Source organism: Artibeus jamaicensis, unplaced genomic scaffold (assembly GCF_021234435.1).
Source record: "Artibeus jamaicensis isolate MK-2021 breed Jamaican fruit bat unplaced genomic scaffold, CSHL_Jam_final scaffold_916, whole genome shotgun sequence".
Taxonomy (NCBI): domain Eukaryota; kingdom Metazoa; phylum Chordata; class Mammalia; order Chiroptera; family Phyllostomidae; genus Artibeus; species Artibeus jamaicensis.
In genome coordinates, this window is record NW_026522059.1 from 31639837 (window position 1) to 31656572 (window position 16736).

The 16736-nt window shown below is 37.5% G+C and overlaps 1 protein-coding gene across 2 annotated transcripts in view; it reads right to left on the minus strand.

Annotated features, from left to right (window-relative positions):
• Positions 1–3: 3 nt before the first annotated feature.
• Positions 4–16736, minus strand: part of INTS8 (integrator complex subunit 8) — a 54250-nt gene continuing 37517 nt past the window's right edge. For both annotated transcript variants that reach the window (XM_037131072.2, XM_037131073.2), the window contains 11 exons: positions 16546–16730; positions 16097–16130; positions 14853–14909; positions 14704–14765; positions 10530–10648; positions 9105–9208; positions 8225–8275; positions 6719–6792; positions 6574–6638; positions 6270–6313; positions 4–210 (listed from right to left, as the gene is read on the minus strand). In XM_037131072.2, coding sequence (XP_036986967.2) covers positions 94–210; positions 6270–6313; positions 6574–6638; positions 6719–6792; positions 8225–8275; positions 9105–9208; positions 10530–10648; positions 14704–14765; positions 14853–14909; positions 16097–16130; positions 16546–16730 — 912 coding nt within the window. In that variant the 3' untranslated portion in view covers positions 4–93. The remainder of the gene's footprint in view (positions 211–6269; positions 6314–6573; positions 6639–6718; positions 6793–8224; positions 8276–9104; positions 9209–10529; positions 10649–14703; positions 14766–14852; positions 14910–16096; positions 16131–16545; positions 16731–16736) is intronic.

The following is a 16736-nucleotide window of genomic DNA, read 5'->3' on the forward strand; positions in this document are numbered from 1 at the left end:
ATGTACATATGTATTATATACTTCATCTTTTAATACTGTTTATATTTAGTCTATTGTTTAAAAAATAAAAGTTAAGAAATTTTAACTAAATGCTTAAAAGTAAAGCTTTGCCATTGCTTGGAGAAACTTCTTTTTCCTTCTCTGCGCCGCCAGCTGTAACACTTCTTCTGGGTTGCTTGCATTCAATTCTGTCTGGCCAATAGCTTTGATCTTCCAAAACAGAAAAGGGATGTTATTAGAGGTCTGGTAAAATAAATAAAGTCTTGCTAATATACACAATATAAAACTACATACATGCTAACTCTAATTGTAAATACTAAAGAGATGTGGAAGAAATTAACATAAAACTTTTTTTTTTTTAAAGAAAGTCACCTTTGGGGGAAAGGGTGATTTCTGAAGAGGGTAGGATGAGTTTGAGGTGCTTATGGACATCTGGTAGGGGGTGTTCATCAAACCTTGAGATATTCTTGTTTTGTTTTTTAAAATTTTATTATTCTTAAAGAGAAGGGAAGGAAGGAAGACAGGGACATCAATCAGTGGCCCCTTGCACGTGCTGGCCAGGGATTGGCTGCAACCCAGGTACACGCCCTGACAGGGAATCCAAACTGTAACCTTTGGCTTCGCTAGACAACACCCAACCAAGCCACACCAGTCAGAGCTAACTACAACCACTCTTAAGGAAAAGGTTAATTGCTGAGCCATGGTTTATGGAATTAATTTAATGTTACTGAAGATAAGTTTGTCTAAAATACTAGTAAATAAACTATATATATATAAATTGGATGATGACATTTTTGGTTAAATTAAGCCTTCCATCAAACAGTATGAAAAAAATTAAAATTCTTGTTTCAGGACTTCACTTTTTAAACATTTGTAAAAAGTTAAAAAATTTAAAAATGTCTCTCATACTCACCCCACCTGGGGACTGACCCAACAACCTAGACATGCACACTGACCGGGAATCAAACCGGCAACCTTTTGCTTTTTCGGATGACACCCAATGGAGCCACAATGACCAAGGCAGGGCTTCACTTTTTAATGTGCAAAAATAGCTACTTGCTCAGCACTGTATCATGTAGTGACTCATTTCTTCCATGACTAGAAACACCTCAGCCTAGTATAAATCCATAGTATTCTTCCATGCAGTGTTTTGTGACATTTTTTAGGCCGTTAGGATTACCTTTAGATTATAAAGTAATCTATCTCTAGATTTTTGTATAAAAATAGAACTTTAACAAAGACTTCTGACATACAGCTTGAAGGGAGACAGGACTATTCAAAAATGATCTGCAATTACATTAGGGGTAGGAAGAATTGCTAGATCATATTCAATATGAAGGAATACATGTGGTTTGAAAACCTGGTAGTGGAGTGTAACTAGAGTTATTTCAACAAAATAATCCTGAAGATGACTGGCTATAACATTCTGAAGTATAAAACAGAAATGGGAAGAGGAGCCAAATATTTAAGAGACATGATACACCCTGAGTAAGTAATGAATGAGATTACCTATAGGGCAATCAGAAAATAACCAGAGGGCTTGGGAAAACCAAGTTTAAGGGGTAGGCAGAAGACACTGGCAAAGGAGAAAAGGTAGAACAGTTGGGAAAAGAACTGAATAATGATGTCAGGGAAGTCAAAGGAATAAAGGACTTCGAGAAAGAAGGAGATGTAAATAGGATAAGGATGAAAAAGTATCCAATGGCTGTGGCATTTGATGACCCAAGAGAAGAGTTAAGAATGATGACAGCTGAAGTCAAATTGCATTTGGTTGAAGAGCTTCAAAACTCAAGGCAGAGACAGGATTAAAGGGACGTGGAGGCAGTCAAAAAAGTTTATGAATGAGAAAGTTAATGGGCTATGGGAGAAGAGGCTGACAATACAGAAGATAACTGATTAAAAGGTCAATGGAGGGAGAGAATCAAAAGCATAGAAACTTGCCTTCATCGGGAGTAGCACAACCCTTTACTGACTAAAAGACGATTTGATGAGTACAGATGTGGATTATTTCAAAGGCAGAATGCAGGGCTTGAAATAGGAATTTGAAGCTGGCACTCACAGGGCCACAATTCCCAAGACTGTAACTTCCATGAGGATAGGAGCTGGTCAGTCTCTTTTCTGATCTACCCCAAACACAGGCAAGGAAGTTACTGAAAACTGAAAAGGGAGAGGATGGGGTCTTAACAGGAAGAACATCTAAAATAGTCCCTAGAAATAACTGCATACCATTGACTACTGACATGTTTAAAAAAGAGATGAAGGGCTAGCTAAGGTTGGGGACCACGGTTTAGTACTGGCACCAGTTTACATGGTTGTAGGACTTTCCAACAGTATGCAATGCCTTGGAGGGAGGGGAAGTACAAATATTTGAACCAGTTAAGAGTTGGGCCTTTTCCAGGTGAGATAAAGAACAAAAAAGCAAAGATACTGAAAATAATACTATCAAAGAATAGTTCTGACCATCTGTCATAGCTTTCCCAAGTCTGATCAGTCATCAGAATAACATGAGAACTTAAGTCCAGGGTCTCATCTCAAACCTGTATCAGGATCTCTGAGGTGCAGAGACTGGTATTTGCTGTGTTCAAAGTGAGCAGGTAAGAAAAGGAGGCTGGGAAGAGGCTGACAGACTAGGGAAAAATTGGCCATAAACTTGAACATCTCACTGATCATGAGGAACAAAGAAGCTAAGAAGTAAGAGAATGAGGTATTATTGGCAGAGATCTTATATAGAATAATTCTGAGACATAGCTATGGGTGTGAGTGGCTGATGCATAGTAATTGTGACAGTGGACTTCTAATGCTAGAGGTGTAGGGTTCCTTGATTACCTCTTTTCATGCATGTAGAGGTTGGTTAGATAAGCAAGTAAGGAGGTAGGTATAAGCTCTGAAGGAGAAAGGATTTAAAAAATATTAAGTAGAGATGGTTTGAAAATAGCATAAGAGAACTGGAAAAGTTTGAGTATTACCTTCCAGACCTAGATGACTGGAAATGGGAGACTGAGGAGCCTCCAGTCAGGTAGAGCTGCCCTCCTATTCTTTTTCTTCCTCCACCCCCACCCTGTCCCTACCCACCTCCATTTCTTTCCTCCGTTCCCTTCCTCCCTTTCTTTCTTTTTTCTTAAAGATGCTGTTATCATTCTATTTCCTCTAACCAGTGGCCACACAATTTGGTCCAAGAACAAAGCTTCAAAAGACACTTAATAAACAGTATTTACTTTTATTAATATAAGTGAAAATAGATAGCATCGGGACTTCCGCCAAGATGGATGCGTAGGTGGTAACACCTTGCATCCGTGCACAACCAAATCTAAAAACAACAAAGTTTTAATAACGATAAACGCAACCAAACCACACAAAAAATCGACAATACGGAGTCTGAAAACAACAAAATGCTCAGCTAAACCGGTAAGAGGGGTGAAGCCAGTAGTGGAGCAGGCTGGCCAAAAAGATCTCTGACCGAGGTGGTGTGCAGGCAGCCGAAGGCGCGAATCCCAGGTGCGGGCTAGCTACGGGCAGACACAGGGAAGAGGCGCGGCAGGCAGGCAGGCTGGCTGGCTGTGGTTGGTTGAGCATTTGTGTGCAGATAAACCAGTGAAGAGGCGAGCACTGAGACTGCATGGCGCAGGTTGGTGGGCTCACACATTTCCGCTCGGATAAACAGGCGGGGGCGAGCAGTGGGACAGACTGGGTGAGCGGAGAGGACCGCACTGCTCCCTCTCTGACCCTGCCCCCACATACAGCATCACAAACCAGTGACCTGGGTCACCCCACCCTGGTGAACTAAGGCACCTCTCCTCATACGTGACAGGCACAAACAGATCAAAACATGGCTCAAGAACAACTCAGAGCCCCAGAGCCGATAAATCTAAGCAATGAAGAAATAGCCAAACTTTCAGATGCACAGTTCAAAACACTGGTGATCAGGATGCTCAGAGAACTGGTTGATTTTAGTCACAAATTAGAGGAACATATGAAGGCTAAACTAATTGAAATGAATGGTAATGCACAGGAAACCAACAGTAATGGAAAGGAGACTGGGACTCAAATCAAGGGAGTAGACCAGAAGGAAGAAAGAAAGAACCAAACAGAAAAGAATGAAGAAACAAGAATTCAAAAAACTGAGGAGAGGCTTAGGAACCTCCAGGACATCTTTAAACATTCCAACATTCGAATTATAGGGGTACCAGAAGGGGAAGAGGAACAGCCATGAGGGGAAAACTTATTTGAACAAATAATAAAGGAGAATTTCCCCATTCTGGCAAAGGAAACAGAGTTCTAGGAAATCCAGGAAGCTCAGAGAGTCTCAAAGAAGTTGGACCCAAAAAGGAACACACCAAGGCACATCATCATTACATTAGCCAAGGTTAAAATGAAGGAGAGAATCCTAGAAGCATCAAGAGATAAGGGGACTGTCACCTACAAAGGAGTTCCCATCAGACTGTCAGCAGATTTCTCAAAAGAGACCTTACAGGCAAGAAGGGGCTGGAAAGAAGTATTCCAAGTCATGAAAACCAAAGACCTACAACCAAGATTGTTCTATCCAGCAAAGTTTTCATTTAGAATGGAAGGACAGATAAAGTGCTTCTCAGATAAGACCAAATTCAAGGAGTTCATCATCACCAAGCCCTTATTATATGAAATGTTAAAGGGACTTATCTAAGAAAAAGAAGATAAAAAAGATGAACAGTGAAAGGACAGTAAACTCACAGTTATCAACAACCACACCTAAAACAAAAGCAAACTAAGAGGACAGCTAGATCAGGAGCAAACCATAGAAATGAAGATCCCATGGAGGGTTAGCAACAGGGGAGTGGGAGAAGGAGAAGCGGGGAGAAGGTACAGAAAATAAGTAGCATAGACAGTAGATAGAAAATAGATAGGGGGAAGGGTAAGAATAGTAGAGGAAATACAGAATCTAAAGAACTTGAGACACATGTTCATGAACTAAAGGGGGGAGAATGGTGGAGGAGGGGTGTGCAGGGTGGAGGGAAATGAAGGGGGAAATTGAACAAATGTAATGGCATAATCAATAAAAAATGTTAAAAAAAAAAGCATCGGTGATGCTTTTCCAAGCTGATACTACAAATTGAAAATAAAAAGAAGGTTCTTGCATAAAAATATATATATATATATAAGTGAAAATAGCTATAGTAGTAATGCAGCAAATGTTAGGCAAGTAAAAATGGCCATTAAAATGTATAATGTTTTGGCCCTGGCTGGTGTAGTTCAGTGGATTGAGCACGGGCCTGCGAACCAAAGGATCGCGGTTCAATTCCCAGTCAGGGTGCATGCCTGGGTTGCAGGCCAGTTCCCAGCAGGGGACACACAAGAGGCAACCATACATTGATATTTCTCTCCCTCTCTCCTTCCCTTCCCCCTCTAAAAGATAGATTTTTTAAAAATTTGTTTTTAATTTAAAAAATGTATAATGTTTTGGCTTATAAGTCAAATTCAAATCAGTAATTTGTCTATTCAGTTATTACTGAGCATCTGTTATGTGCCAGAAGAACTATTCTAGGTATCAGCTACGACAAAACCAAGTCTGCCCTCGTGGAGAAATGGCCAGTAAGTAAATAAATATATACAGAGGTGAGCAAAAGTAAGGTTTACAGTTGTTTGTATATTATTACAAACAATTTATTGTTTGTATAGAAAATACAATCATAGATAATACAAGAATAAACTGTTTCACATATTCACAAGTGTAACCTTACTTTTGCCCATCCTATAGTGTATCAGATGTGGATAATTGCTATTGAGCAAATTTTTTAAAGAGAAATGAGAATAAAAGTATTAGAAAAGGGAGAGAGACATCGCTATTTTAGAAGATGGTTAGGAAAGAATTACTAAGAATGTAACATATGGGGAGACCTGAGGGAAGTTAAAGAAATGTTTCTGGAACAGACAATTCTCAAACCCTGCAGTGGTCAACGTTCTTGGTATTTTACTGGTGTAGCAGAAGTAGCAAGTGGGAGTCAGGTGGGAAAGTCAGAGGCGGCCTGAGAGGCCACTGTACGGACTTCGATGTTGTGTGAAATGGGAAACCACTCAAAATGTTTGGAGAGACGTGATCTAATGTTTTTATACAAAATAAACTAGATATAAAAACTCATATTACCAAAATAGGATCTTTTAAAAAGTAAACACTAATCAACTTCTGGCAGTAACTAGGCACACAAAATCTTTTTTTGTCGATCAAATTCTTAACAATGCTTTCAACCATTAAGGAAATTAAGTATGTTACTGAAGAAAGGCACAAAGTAACTTACCGCAATTTGTCTTTTATCTGTTTCTCCTCTTTTATGATGAAGATCTAAATGAATCAGTTAAGAATAATAAACCTAATACTATTAAATACCATAACAGAATCTCAACTGTTTTTCAGGTTTGGTTTAGAAAATACACAATATTAAATACTTATTTAATTTACAGAAATGAACTGTTCTTTTTTTTAAGCATTTTTTTTATTTAACTACTGTCCAAGTACAGTTTTCTGTCTTTTAGTCCCATCCCAGCCCACCCCCCAGAAATGAACTGTTCTAATATCACATGTGATACTGGGTGAAAGGATACAAGTCAAGTATTCCAAAATGGTAACATCCCAAATGTAGTCGTAGTAGGAGTCCATAGCATCATGACTGAAAAACAGATCTTGGTTACTTCCTCTTTCTTAAGCAGAAAAATTACAACTTCATTTTATTTTAAAAATCATTCATACCTGTTTTGCTCCTGCAGTGACTTAAAGGCTGTTTTGTAGTCAATTTCTCTAAGGAACTGACATAAAATTGCCACCTACATAAACAAATAAAGATTTAAAAATGGTTTCATGTAACTAGTGTCCACAACGACTCTCCCAATTTTGGAGGGGAAATTTTTGATGATCCTTATATCAAGAATATATCATTTAAGTGGCTTTGCAGATCACTTGGAGTGGACCAGCTCATACTGATGGCTTCCATCCAATTTTAATTGCAAGCCCAATATTTTCTTCATCAGTGATCTAATGTTTTCAGAGCTGTTTATTTAAATGAGAAGCTGCCAAAAAGCCAGTTCAGAAAATTGAAGGGAATGGAAAACTGCCAAAACAAAGCGTCATGACACTCAAGGACATATAGAACATGCTAAAACCTTTCACTGCTGGCAAATACAGAAGCTCATGTTGACAAAATTTAAGCTGCCAGTCTGCTTAACACCGAAAACAGATCCATTTCAATCAGGTATGTAGGTCGTAATGCTTATTTCTTTTTAAAGTATTTTTAATTTTTAAAAATATAATTCATAAACCATAAAATTCACTATTTTAGAGTATACAATTCAGTGGCTTTTAGTATATTCATGAAGTGGTACAATTATTACCACTACCAAATTCCAAAATATTTTCACCCTCCTTTCCCCTCTCCCTGCAAAAACTCCATACCCATGACTACATTCTGACTCTATAGATTCACCTATGCTAAACATTCATATTAATGGTATCATATAATAGCCTTCTGTATATGGCTTTCTTCACTCAACATAATACTTGTAAGATTCATCTCTGTTTTAGCATGCATCAGTACTTCATTCCTTTTTATGGGTGAATAATATTCCACTGCACACATAATATCAAATTGTTTATCCATTCATTAGCTGATTAACACTTGTTACCAACTTTCTAGCAATTATGAATAATGCTGCTGTGAACATTCATGTACAAATTTTTGTGTGGACATGTTTTCTACTTTCTTGGTTATATACCTAGGAGTGAAACTGCTAGGTCATACGGTAATTCTATTTTTCACTTTTTTATGATATACCCAACTGTTTTCCCAAAATGGTTGCCTTTTTTATATTTCTATCAGCATAATCTCTCCACATCTTTACCAACACTTGTTGCTAACTGCTTTTGAATTACAGCCATCTTAGTAAGTGTGAAGTGGTATCTTACTGTGGTGCTGATCTTCATTTCCCTAATAACTAATGTACATATTTACTCTTAAATATAAGAAAACATACTTGAGAATGCTTCTTTTCCATTTAAAAAGCAATCTTTTCTAATTCATACTTTCATTTTAGTTGAAATTCTATAAAGTACTGAAAAAAACTTAAACAATATGCCAAATTCTTAAATACCATAAACATAAGCAATTATAAGGAAAATAAAAGCTATTTCCCAGTCCAATGCTTTATATTTACTATAAACTCTAATATACAGAAAAATAAACCAACATCAAAATAAACTAACCTGTGTGTGGCAATTCAGCAAAGAACAACACTTTATCATTCTTTTTATTACCTATAAAAACAACTATGATTATTTTAAGCAATTAACATCAATTGTAACAAGCGCACCACTTTGAGGTGGGATGTCAACAGTGGGGAAGGTTGTGCACGTGCAGGGGTTGTACATCTTTACAAAACTTCACTCAACCACAGCACAATACACTCTTTTTACAGTACATATGAAACATGTACTAAGATATACCATAGCTGTTACATAGGGTAATTTTTGCCTGACTTTGCTGTGAATCTAAAACTGTTCTATAACAAGGTTTATTAACTTAAAAACCTAGTTATTAAAAAATTTAAAATCTTACTTCAAAAGCCATTTATTATAAGTATTGAAAATGCCATTTATTTTAAATTATGATACTGGTAGACTAAACCAGAGGAAAGAGCAATGCATTGCAACAGAAAAGAAGCAAAATTCGATAGTTCAGAGATAGAATCAACATGCCTTGAATGCTGATTGGGTGGTTTGTGGTGTGGGAGGGTCTGTCAAGAAAAGAACAAGACACCCGGGATTTGGGCTTAGTCAACTCAAACAGTTATACGAAGGTGTTTGGTACTTTGGTGGGCTGTTTGTTTGTCTCTGTTTTGGAGGGAGCAGACACTAGGAGAAGAGACTAGTAAAGCAAACGGCTGAAATCAGTTTTGGACAGGCTGAGTTTGAGGTGTTGGGGAACACCAAAGCATCAATGGACTATGGGCTCTAGAACAATCTTGTCTAAAGCAATCAATTTAGGAGTCATCACCATGAACATGGCAATGAAAACTCACCCAAAAGGGACCCAGAAAGAACATATAAAAGCAGACAAGGAAAAAAGCCAATAAAAACAACTTACCTGGTCTGTATAAACATCGGGGGGTACAGCCTTATTAAAGAAATCAGAACATACAGCTCCCGCCTGGAGGTAATAGTGAAGAGCTGCTGAGTACTGGTTTGTTGCTGGAGTAGAAAATGGAGATAAAGTATTGCCTATCATTAGACATATCAGTTGGAAAAACACACAGACAGTGAAGAGTCAGGTATTAATTCACCAGCTGACAAAAGCATATTCAAACCACAGACCTAGGGATAATACTTAATCAAGGACAACACTGAGATAAACTGCCTTTATATTTTTAAACTACTTTTAAAATTTGGAATCTGCTTCAAAAATAATGTGGGAGACAGAAATAATGTAGGTGAGGGTCCAGATAAAATGAGACTGGCATAAGTTAATTACTTTTAGAGTGAGATTGCACACACATGTGGATTCGCTATACTATCCTCTCTACTCTTATAATATTTGAGAACTTTTCTTTAAAAAAACCAACTCCTAAAAAACTGATCATGAAATGATACCAGTCAGAAATTTTTTTTACCAGTGTAATAATAAATATCAAGTTGAAAAGATGTATCAGTATCCATGTATTACCAACAATACAAATAATTATCAAGAGTGCCTGGAGAGCCCAAACTGGTGTGGCTCAGTGGGTTGGGTGTTGTCTTGCAAACCTAAATGTGGTTGGTTCAGATCTTGGTCAGGGCACATGCCTGGGTTGCAGAAGTAACCAACTCGAGAAGTAATCAATGTTTCTCTCACACGCAGACGTTTTTCTCCCTCTCTTTTTCCCTACCTCCTCCTCTCTCTAAAAATAAATAAATTTTTAAAAAAACCAAAAAACAGAAGAGTACCTGGACAGATTTTAGAACCTTTAAATAGCAATTCTGAAAGCTAATTTTAACTTCTTTCCTTCAAACTATTTTACCAACTTACCAGATGAATATACGCTATTAAAAAAAAAACAAACAGAAATAAGGTAGTCAACAATAAGGTAGTAAAATTTAAAGCATCTGAACCAGCCCTAGCTGGTGTGGCTCAATGGATTGAGTGCCGGCCTATGAAGTGAAAGGTCACCAGTTCAATTTTCAGTTGGGGCACATGCCTGGGTTGTTGGCCAGGTCCCCAATTTCAGGAGTACAAGAGGCAACCTATCAATCTATCTCTCACGCATCCATGTTTCTTTCCCTCTTCCTCCCCCTCTCTCTAAAAAATAATATAAAAAATAAGTAAAATCTTTAAAAAGCATCTGAAGCAAAGGCTCTACATAGCAAAATGCATACATATGACAATTAGAGTTTCACTCTTAATGTTATCTAGGAAGGCATCTGTCAAAAACAAGGCACGTTTAATCTAGTACTGTAATAAAATGTGTAATATACTTATTTTCACTTCTAAAAGTCCTAGAAAACAAAACACAAAGCAACCACACATCCCACTTACCAAAGTAAATGTCTGCCTGAATGATTAACCAGGAATGGTTGTTCGGATTTATACTGCGGGCGTACCGAACTAGCTCTTTAACTGTGATTGCTACAGCTTCAAAGTCTACTGACTGGAGGCTGAAAGGAAAACAATGAACATTAATCTCTATCTTAAGAAACAACTTCAAATTCCATACACACATTTATTAAAGACAAAAAGACAGCTAAAATTTAGGTGATCATAAATATGCTAAATATTACTAGGAATAAATATATAAAAACTATCAAAATATCTAAGTCTGAGAAAGTGTGATAAGCTAACTTTTTATAAGGGGTTGAAACAATGTGATTTTTGTTTCCTTCTGCCCACTAAAAATGCCAAAAAAAAAGCTACTATTAAAAAGTATCTTCAGCCCTGGCTGGTGTAGCTCAGTGGATTGAGCATGGGCCTGCAAACCACACAATCACAGTTCGATTCCCAGTCAGGGCACATGCCTGGGTTGCAGGCCAGTTCCCATCAGGGGACTCATGAGAGGCAACCATACATTGATATTTCTCTCCTTCTCTCCTTCCCTTCCCCTCTAAAGATAAATAAATAAAAATAAAATCTTAAAAAAAAATGAAAAGTAGTTTTAAAAAAGTATCTTCAAATATTTTATAGTAAAAAGCATATCAATGTGGTAAAATAAACACCTAGCTCCACTTTTTAGGCATATTTACAGGTAATAAAATTAAAGAGACAGACTCATAAATTTTCCCCAAATGATTTTTAAGTTCTATTATCCAGAAGCCACTGAAAACAAGAGCTCAAATACTAACAATACTTAAATCCACCTTGTGGCTTCTTCTATGAGTAACTAACTCCTCTGGATTAGGTACTTCATTGGCCATCACAGGATTAGGGACTAGATGTGGCCAATGCACCATTTAAGTGCATTTGGTAGCAAAAAGGGAATCAAAAAGGGTAGGGAGCAGGATCAGCGGCTCTGAGCCTAGTTAAACTCAGAAGTCTTGAGATACAGAGTTAGAAGATAGAACTGTGACGATAAAAACCTGGCCAGCACCCAATTAACACAGCTGATAGCTTTTATCCCCCTGGAGCAGTAAGACACAATGATCACATTTTATCATTAAGATAATAGTAAAGCCTACCGTGAGCCAGTCCTGATGTTAAACAGTTAGCTTAGAAAATGTACTAATTTATTTAATCCTCACAATTCTGAGAGGAGTACTATTCATCTACCCACTTTTCAGATGAGGAAACTGGCACAAGGTCATATGCCTGATAAGTGGAGCGGCTGGGACTCCAATCCTAGGAGTCTGGCTCAGACCCTCTATAGTAAATCATTCTTCCTGTTCATTTATAATAAACACACACTGAAAATCAATCATTGGTTTACAGTCTAATGACAGGGCCAAAGTAACACCAAAGAGGTGTGACAACCATTAATTAAAAAGACAAAAAAAAAAAAAAAAAAGTCCAGGACTTCTGCCAAGATGGAGAGGTAGGTAGAAACACTGCGTCTTCTCACACAACCAAGTTTAAAAACAAAGTTTTAGCAACAAAAACGCAGCCAAACCACAGGAAATTGAGCTACACGAAAGTCTGACAACAACGAACCCTTTAGCCAAACCGGTAAGAGGGGCAGAGCCAGGAGCAGAGCAGGGCCAGGCAGGAAAGATCCACCGGACCCACACGGACACATGACCCAGGTGCGCCAGCAGCCGTGGGTGGACCCACTGAGGGTGCAAGGTGGTGGACCCACTGAGGGCTGATCGCAGACACACATTCATGCGCAGATAAACCAGTCAAGGAGCAAGCAGTGAGACGGACCCCGCAGGCCTCAGAGGCAGGAAGCGGCAGAGGGAACTGCCATTGTCCCTCAGACCCCGCCCCCACATACAGCATCACAAACCAGTGACCTGGGTCACCCCACCCTGGTGAACTAAGGCACCTCTCCTCATACGTGACAGGCACAAACAGATCAAAACATGGCTCAAGAACAACTCAGACCCCTGAGCCGATAAATCTAAGCAATGAAGAAATAGCCAAACTTTCAGATGCACAGTTCAAAACACTGGTGATCAGGATGCTCACAGAACTGGTTAATTTTAGTCACAAATTAGAGGAACATATGAAGGCTAAACTAATTGAAATGAAGGGAAATACATAGGAAACCAATAGTAATGGAAAGGAAACTGGGACTCAAGTCAAAGGAGTGGACCAGAAGGAAGAAAAAAATGACCAAACAGAAAAGGATGAAGAAACAAGAATTCAAAAAATTGAGGAGAGGCTTAGGAACCTCCAGGACATCTTTAAAATCCCAACATCCGAATTATAGGGGTACCAGAAGGGGAAGAGGGACAGCCAAAAGTGGAAAACTTATTTGAACAAATAATAAAGGAGAATTTCCCCAATCTGGGAAAGGAAATAGACTTCCAGGAAATCCAGGAAGCTCAGAGAGTCCCAAAGAAGTTGGACCCAAGAAGGAACACACCAAGGCACATCATCATTACATTAGCCAAGATTAAAATGAAGGAGAGAATCCTAGAAGCAGTGAGACATAAGAAGACAGTCACCTACAAAGGAGTTCCCATCAGACTGTCAGCAGATTTTTCAAAAGAGACCTTACAGGCAAGAAGGGGCTGGAAAGAAGTATTCCAAGTCATGAAATCCAAAGACCTACATCCAAGATTGATCTATCCAGCAAAGCTTTCATGTAGAATGGAAGGACAGATAAAGTGCTTCTCTGATAAGATCAAATTCAAGGAGTTCATCATCACCAAGTCCTTATTATATGAAATGTTAAAGGGACTTATCTAAGAAAAAGATAAAAAAGATGAACAGTGAAAGGACAGCAAACTCACAGTTATTAACAACCACACCTAAAACAAAAGCAAACTAAGAGGACAGCTAGAGCAGGAGCAGAACCACAGATATGAAGATCACATGGAGGGTTAGCAACAGGGGAGTGGGAGGAGGAGAAGGGGGAGAAGTTACAGAAAATAAGTAGCATAGATGGTAGGTAGAAAATAGATGGGGGGAGGGCAAGAATAGTATGGGAAATATGGAATCTAAAGAACTTGAGATACGTGGTCATAAACTAAAGGGGGAAGAATGGTGGGGGAGGGGTTGTGCAGGGTGGATGGGAATGAAGGGGGGAAACAGAACAACTATAATGGCATAATTAATAAAATATATTTTAAAAAAAGAAAAAAAGGAAAAATGATCTCTACCTAATTCTTGGACTATCTATTCAACTAATTTTATGTAAAATCTGCAGTTGGAAAACTGGAATATGCACATTTGCTTCAGAAAGCATGGTGCTCCTTTGGAAAAGAAGCCTCAGTAAGTGGAGGGAAGGGTCACTACCCACTTTTGACCCTCCAATCGCCATATGAGATATACAACTGCTTTCAATTTCAAAGACTGAGATGAAAGCAAATTACTCTCTTTCTATCGCCTGCTTCTTACCTATTGAAATTATTTCTTCTTCACAGATGCCACTAAGAGCAATAAAATGAGGCCTAGGACTACATTCAGGCAGAAAGAAGTCTGGGAGGAAGAGAGGAAAAGAAAGTAACTTTTGCAAGGAAATAAACATGGACTCTCCTGAATGAGAAGTTCCTTACTACAAGTAGAAACAGAAAAAATGGAAATGGTTTCTTCTAGAAAAATAATTTTTTGCCCCTAAAAATACTCCCCCATCATCTTATTGTGATTCTCAGGTGATAAAAGGAAGGGTGAAGATTTCTTAAAGTCATTACAGAGCTCCTTAAGGCAACAAAAAGGGTTTGGAAGCCTCTGATAATCACAGAGTTAGATGAGACCTACAAAGAATTATTTTTAAAAAATATTTTCATATAGATAGTTGTAAAGGAGATAATACACTAGAAACCTGATAAAAAGTCATTCTTTTTAGCCTCAATTTTCTAATTCTACACACTGACAAGGCATCAGGACTACCTGGAAATCTTCTGCTCTACCCAAAGCTGGTAGACCTCAGCTCTTTCTCAGAGTTATGCCTTATCCATAATTTTCGGATAATCACTATAATAGAGAAACACAAAGTTGGCTATAGAATGCTAACTTTGTAGCCTTTTAATCAAGTTACTCAAAGTTATTTATACCAGTCAGAATAGTTCTAAATACAGAAATAATTTAATGAAATGTAAGCTATAATACTTCTTACTTGGGGATGGAGGATGGCCAAATAGAAATGTGTTCAGCTGTAATATCATTCACAATGTCCTCCTTAAAAAAAACAAACAAAAAAACCCCTGTGATTTAAATGAAAATTTCTTTCAAAAAATTTTTTAAATGAAATTATGAAATACTGACCCGAACATTATGAAGTTTCACAAAGAGTGATAAAATAATAGACAAAACCAATGGTTCCTATGAGAAAGAAAACACAGAATCCTTAAATATTATATGTATTTTAATATTTCTCCCATCAACCCCAGAGATACCAAATTTTTCTCCCCCCCAAATTATGAAATTTATCATCTAGTTTAAAACACAGTAAAGATCAACTTTATCTTTAATGATATGGAAGAAATCATGGTGCAAAATTTCCACAAAAATTATATTTAGGTGTCTGAGTTTATAATGCTCAAATCCTAAGATTTCTGAAACTGAGTAAATAAACCTCTTCCCAACTAGTACTTCCAGCTACCTAAAAAAAAATGACTTTTATTCCTTAAAATAATAAAAAATGAAATCTAGGTTATGTCCAATAAACATGATATTAACACTATCAAACCAAAATTAAAGCTAGGCTTCACACATCTAGCTCTATCACGCAGGCTTCTTTACAACTTAAAAAATACCTATTTCAAGTCACCAAAACATACTTAAGTAAATGCAAAATAAAGTTCTCCATTCAGACTATCCCATACTCAACAATGAAGCACATTAATAAATCACTTAAATAATCATTTAAGCACTCAATATTTTATAGTTATACAAAGGGGACCCCACAAAAAACTCGAATTATATTCTGGAGGGTGAGCCCCTTATTGTACAGGCTTTCCCGCTAGGTGAATGTTCTAGGAGCTCATCTGTATCAGTGTACCAGCTGGCACTATTGTGAGAGGCTGCATTTGATTTCAGTAAGTTTTGGGGGAAGATTCTTTCAATGCACTTGCCCATTTCATGCAGGCTGATTAAAGAGCCACCTGCCCATACAGTGCTGTATTCAGCAGTTTTTGACCAAAAAAATGGCATGATCCTCATGCCCCACCCTCCCTATTCTCCTGATCTCACCCCAAGAGACTCTTTGCTTTCCCCAGATGGCAAAAGTCCTCAAAGGAAAACGTTATGCTGATGTGGAAGAGGTGAAACAAAAAATGGCAGAAGCACTAAAAGGCATCAAAACTGACAAATTCAAAGATTATTTCAAGCAGTGGGAAAAAGTCTCAATAGATGTATTGCATAAAATGGATAGTACTTTGAAGATGACTGAAGTTTCAAAAATGTAAGAATACACAATTTTAATAAATAAATTCCAGGTTTTTGGGGGTCCCCCTCATAATCTATGAAAATCAGCAATAGTAATTAGATTAACTTTCAATAAAACGTACCCGTAATTTTTTGATAAAAGAGAGCAATTCACTCCTACAAAAAAAAAAATTGTATATACATTAAATATCCGAAATAAAAAATAAAATCAATAAAGTAAATTATAGGTGAAGATTTATTCCTAACTCTCCAGTTCTGCATGTATAAAACAGTACAATATTCTATTGCCATATCAGTGATAAAATTTCTTCTGTTTTCATCACATTGACATATTCTGTACAATCCAGCTCTAAAGTTTCACTGATTATGTTAAATGTTCAATAGTCTCTTAAAATAACAAACAAAGTATTTCCAAATGTGGTCAAGTCAGCCAAGTCCATCAGATATCAGAACTGGAGAATTCCTACACTTCACATATCTTTATGATATGTAAGGATAGTGGTAGATGTTCTTAAAATAGTACAAATAGTATAAATAATATAACTCAAAAAATAAACTGATCAAAACATACCGATACATTATACCTAATGTAGATTCCCTCTGCTTTATCAAACTAACTCTGCCATCGTTTCCGCGTTTGTGCTGACTGGACACACTACAGATCTGAACAACCACTTCCCAAAGGTCTTTAGCAGTCCGTCTGCTTTCTTTAGGGCCTGGAAGTTCTTTGATTGTAGCTGCTAAAAGCTGTCCAAGCTATAA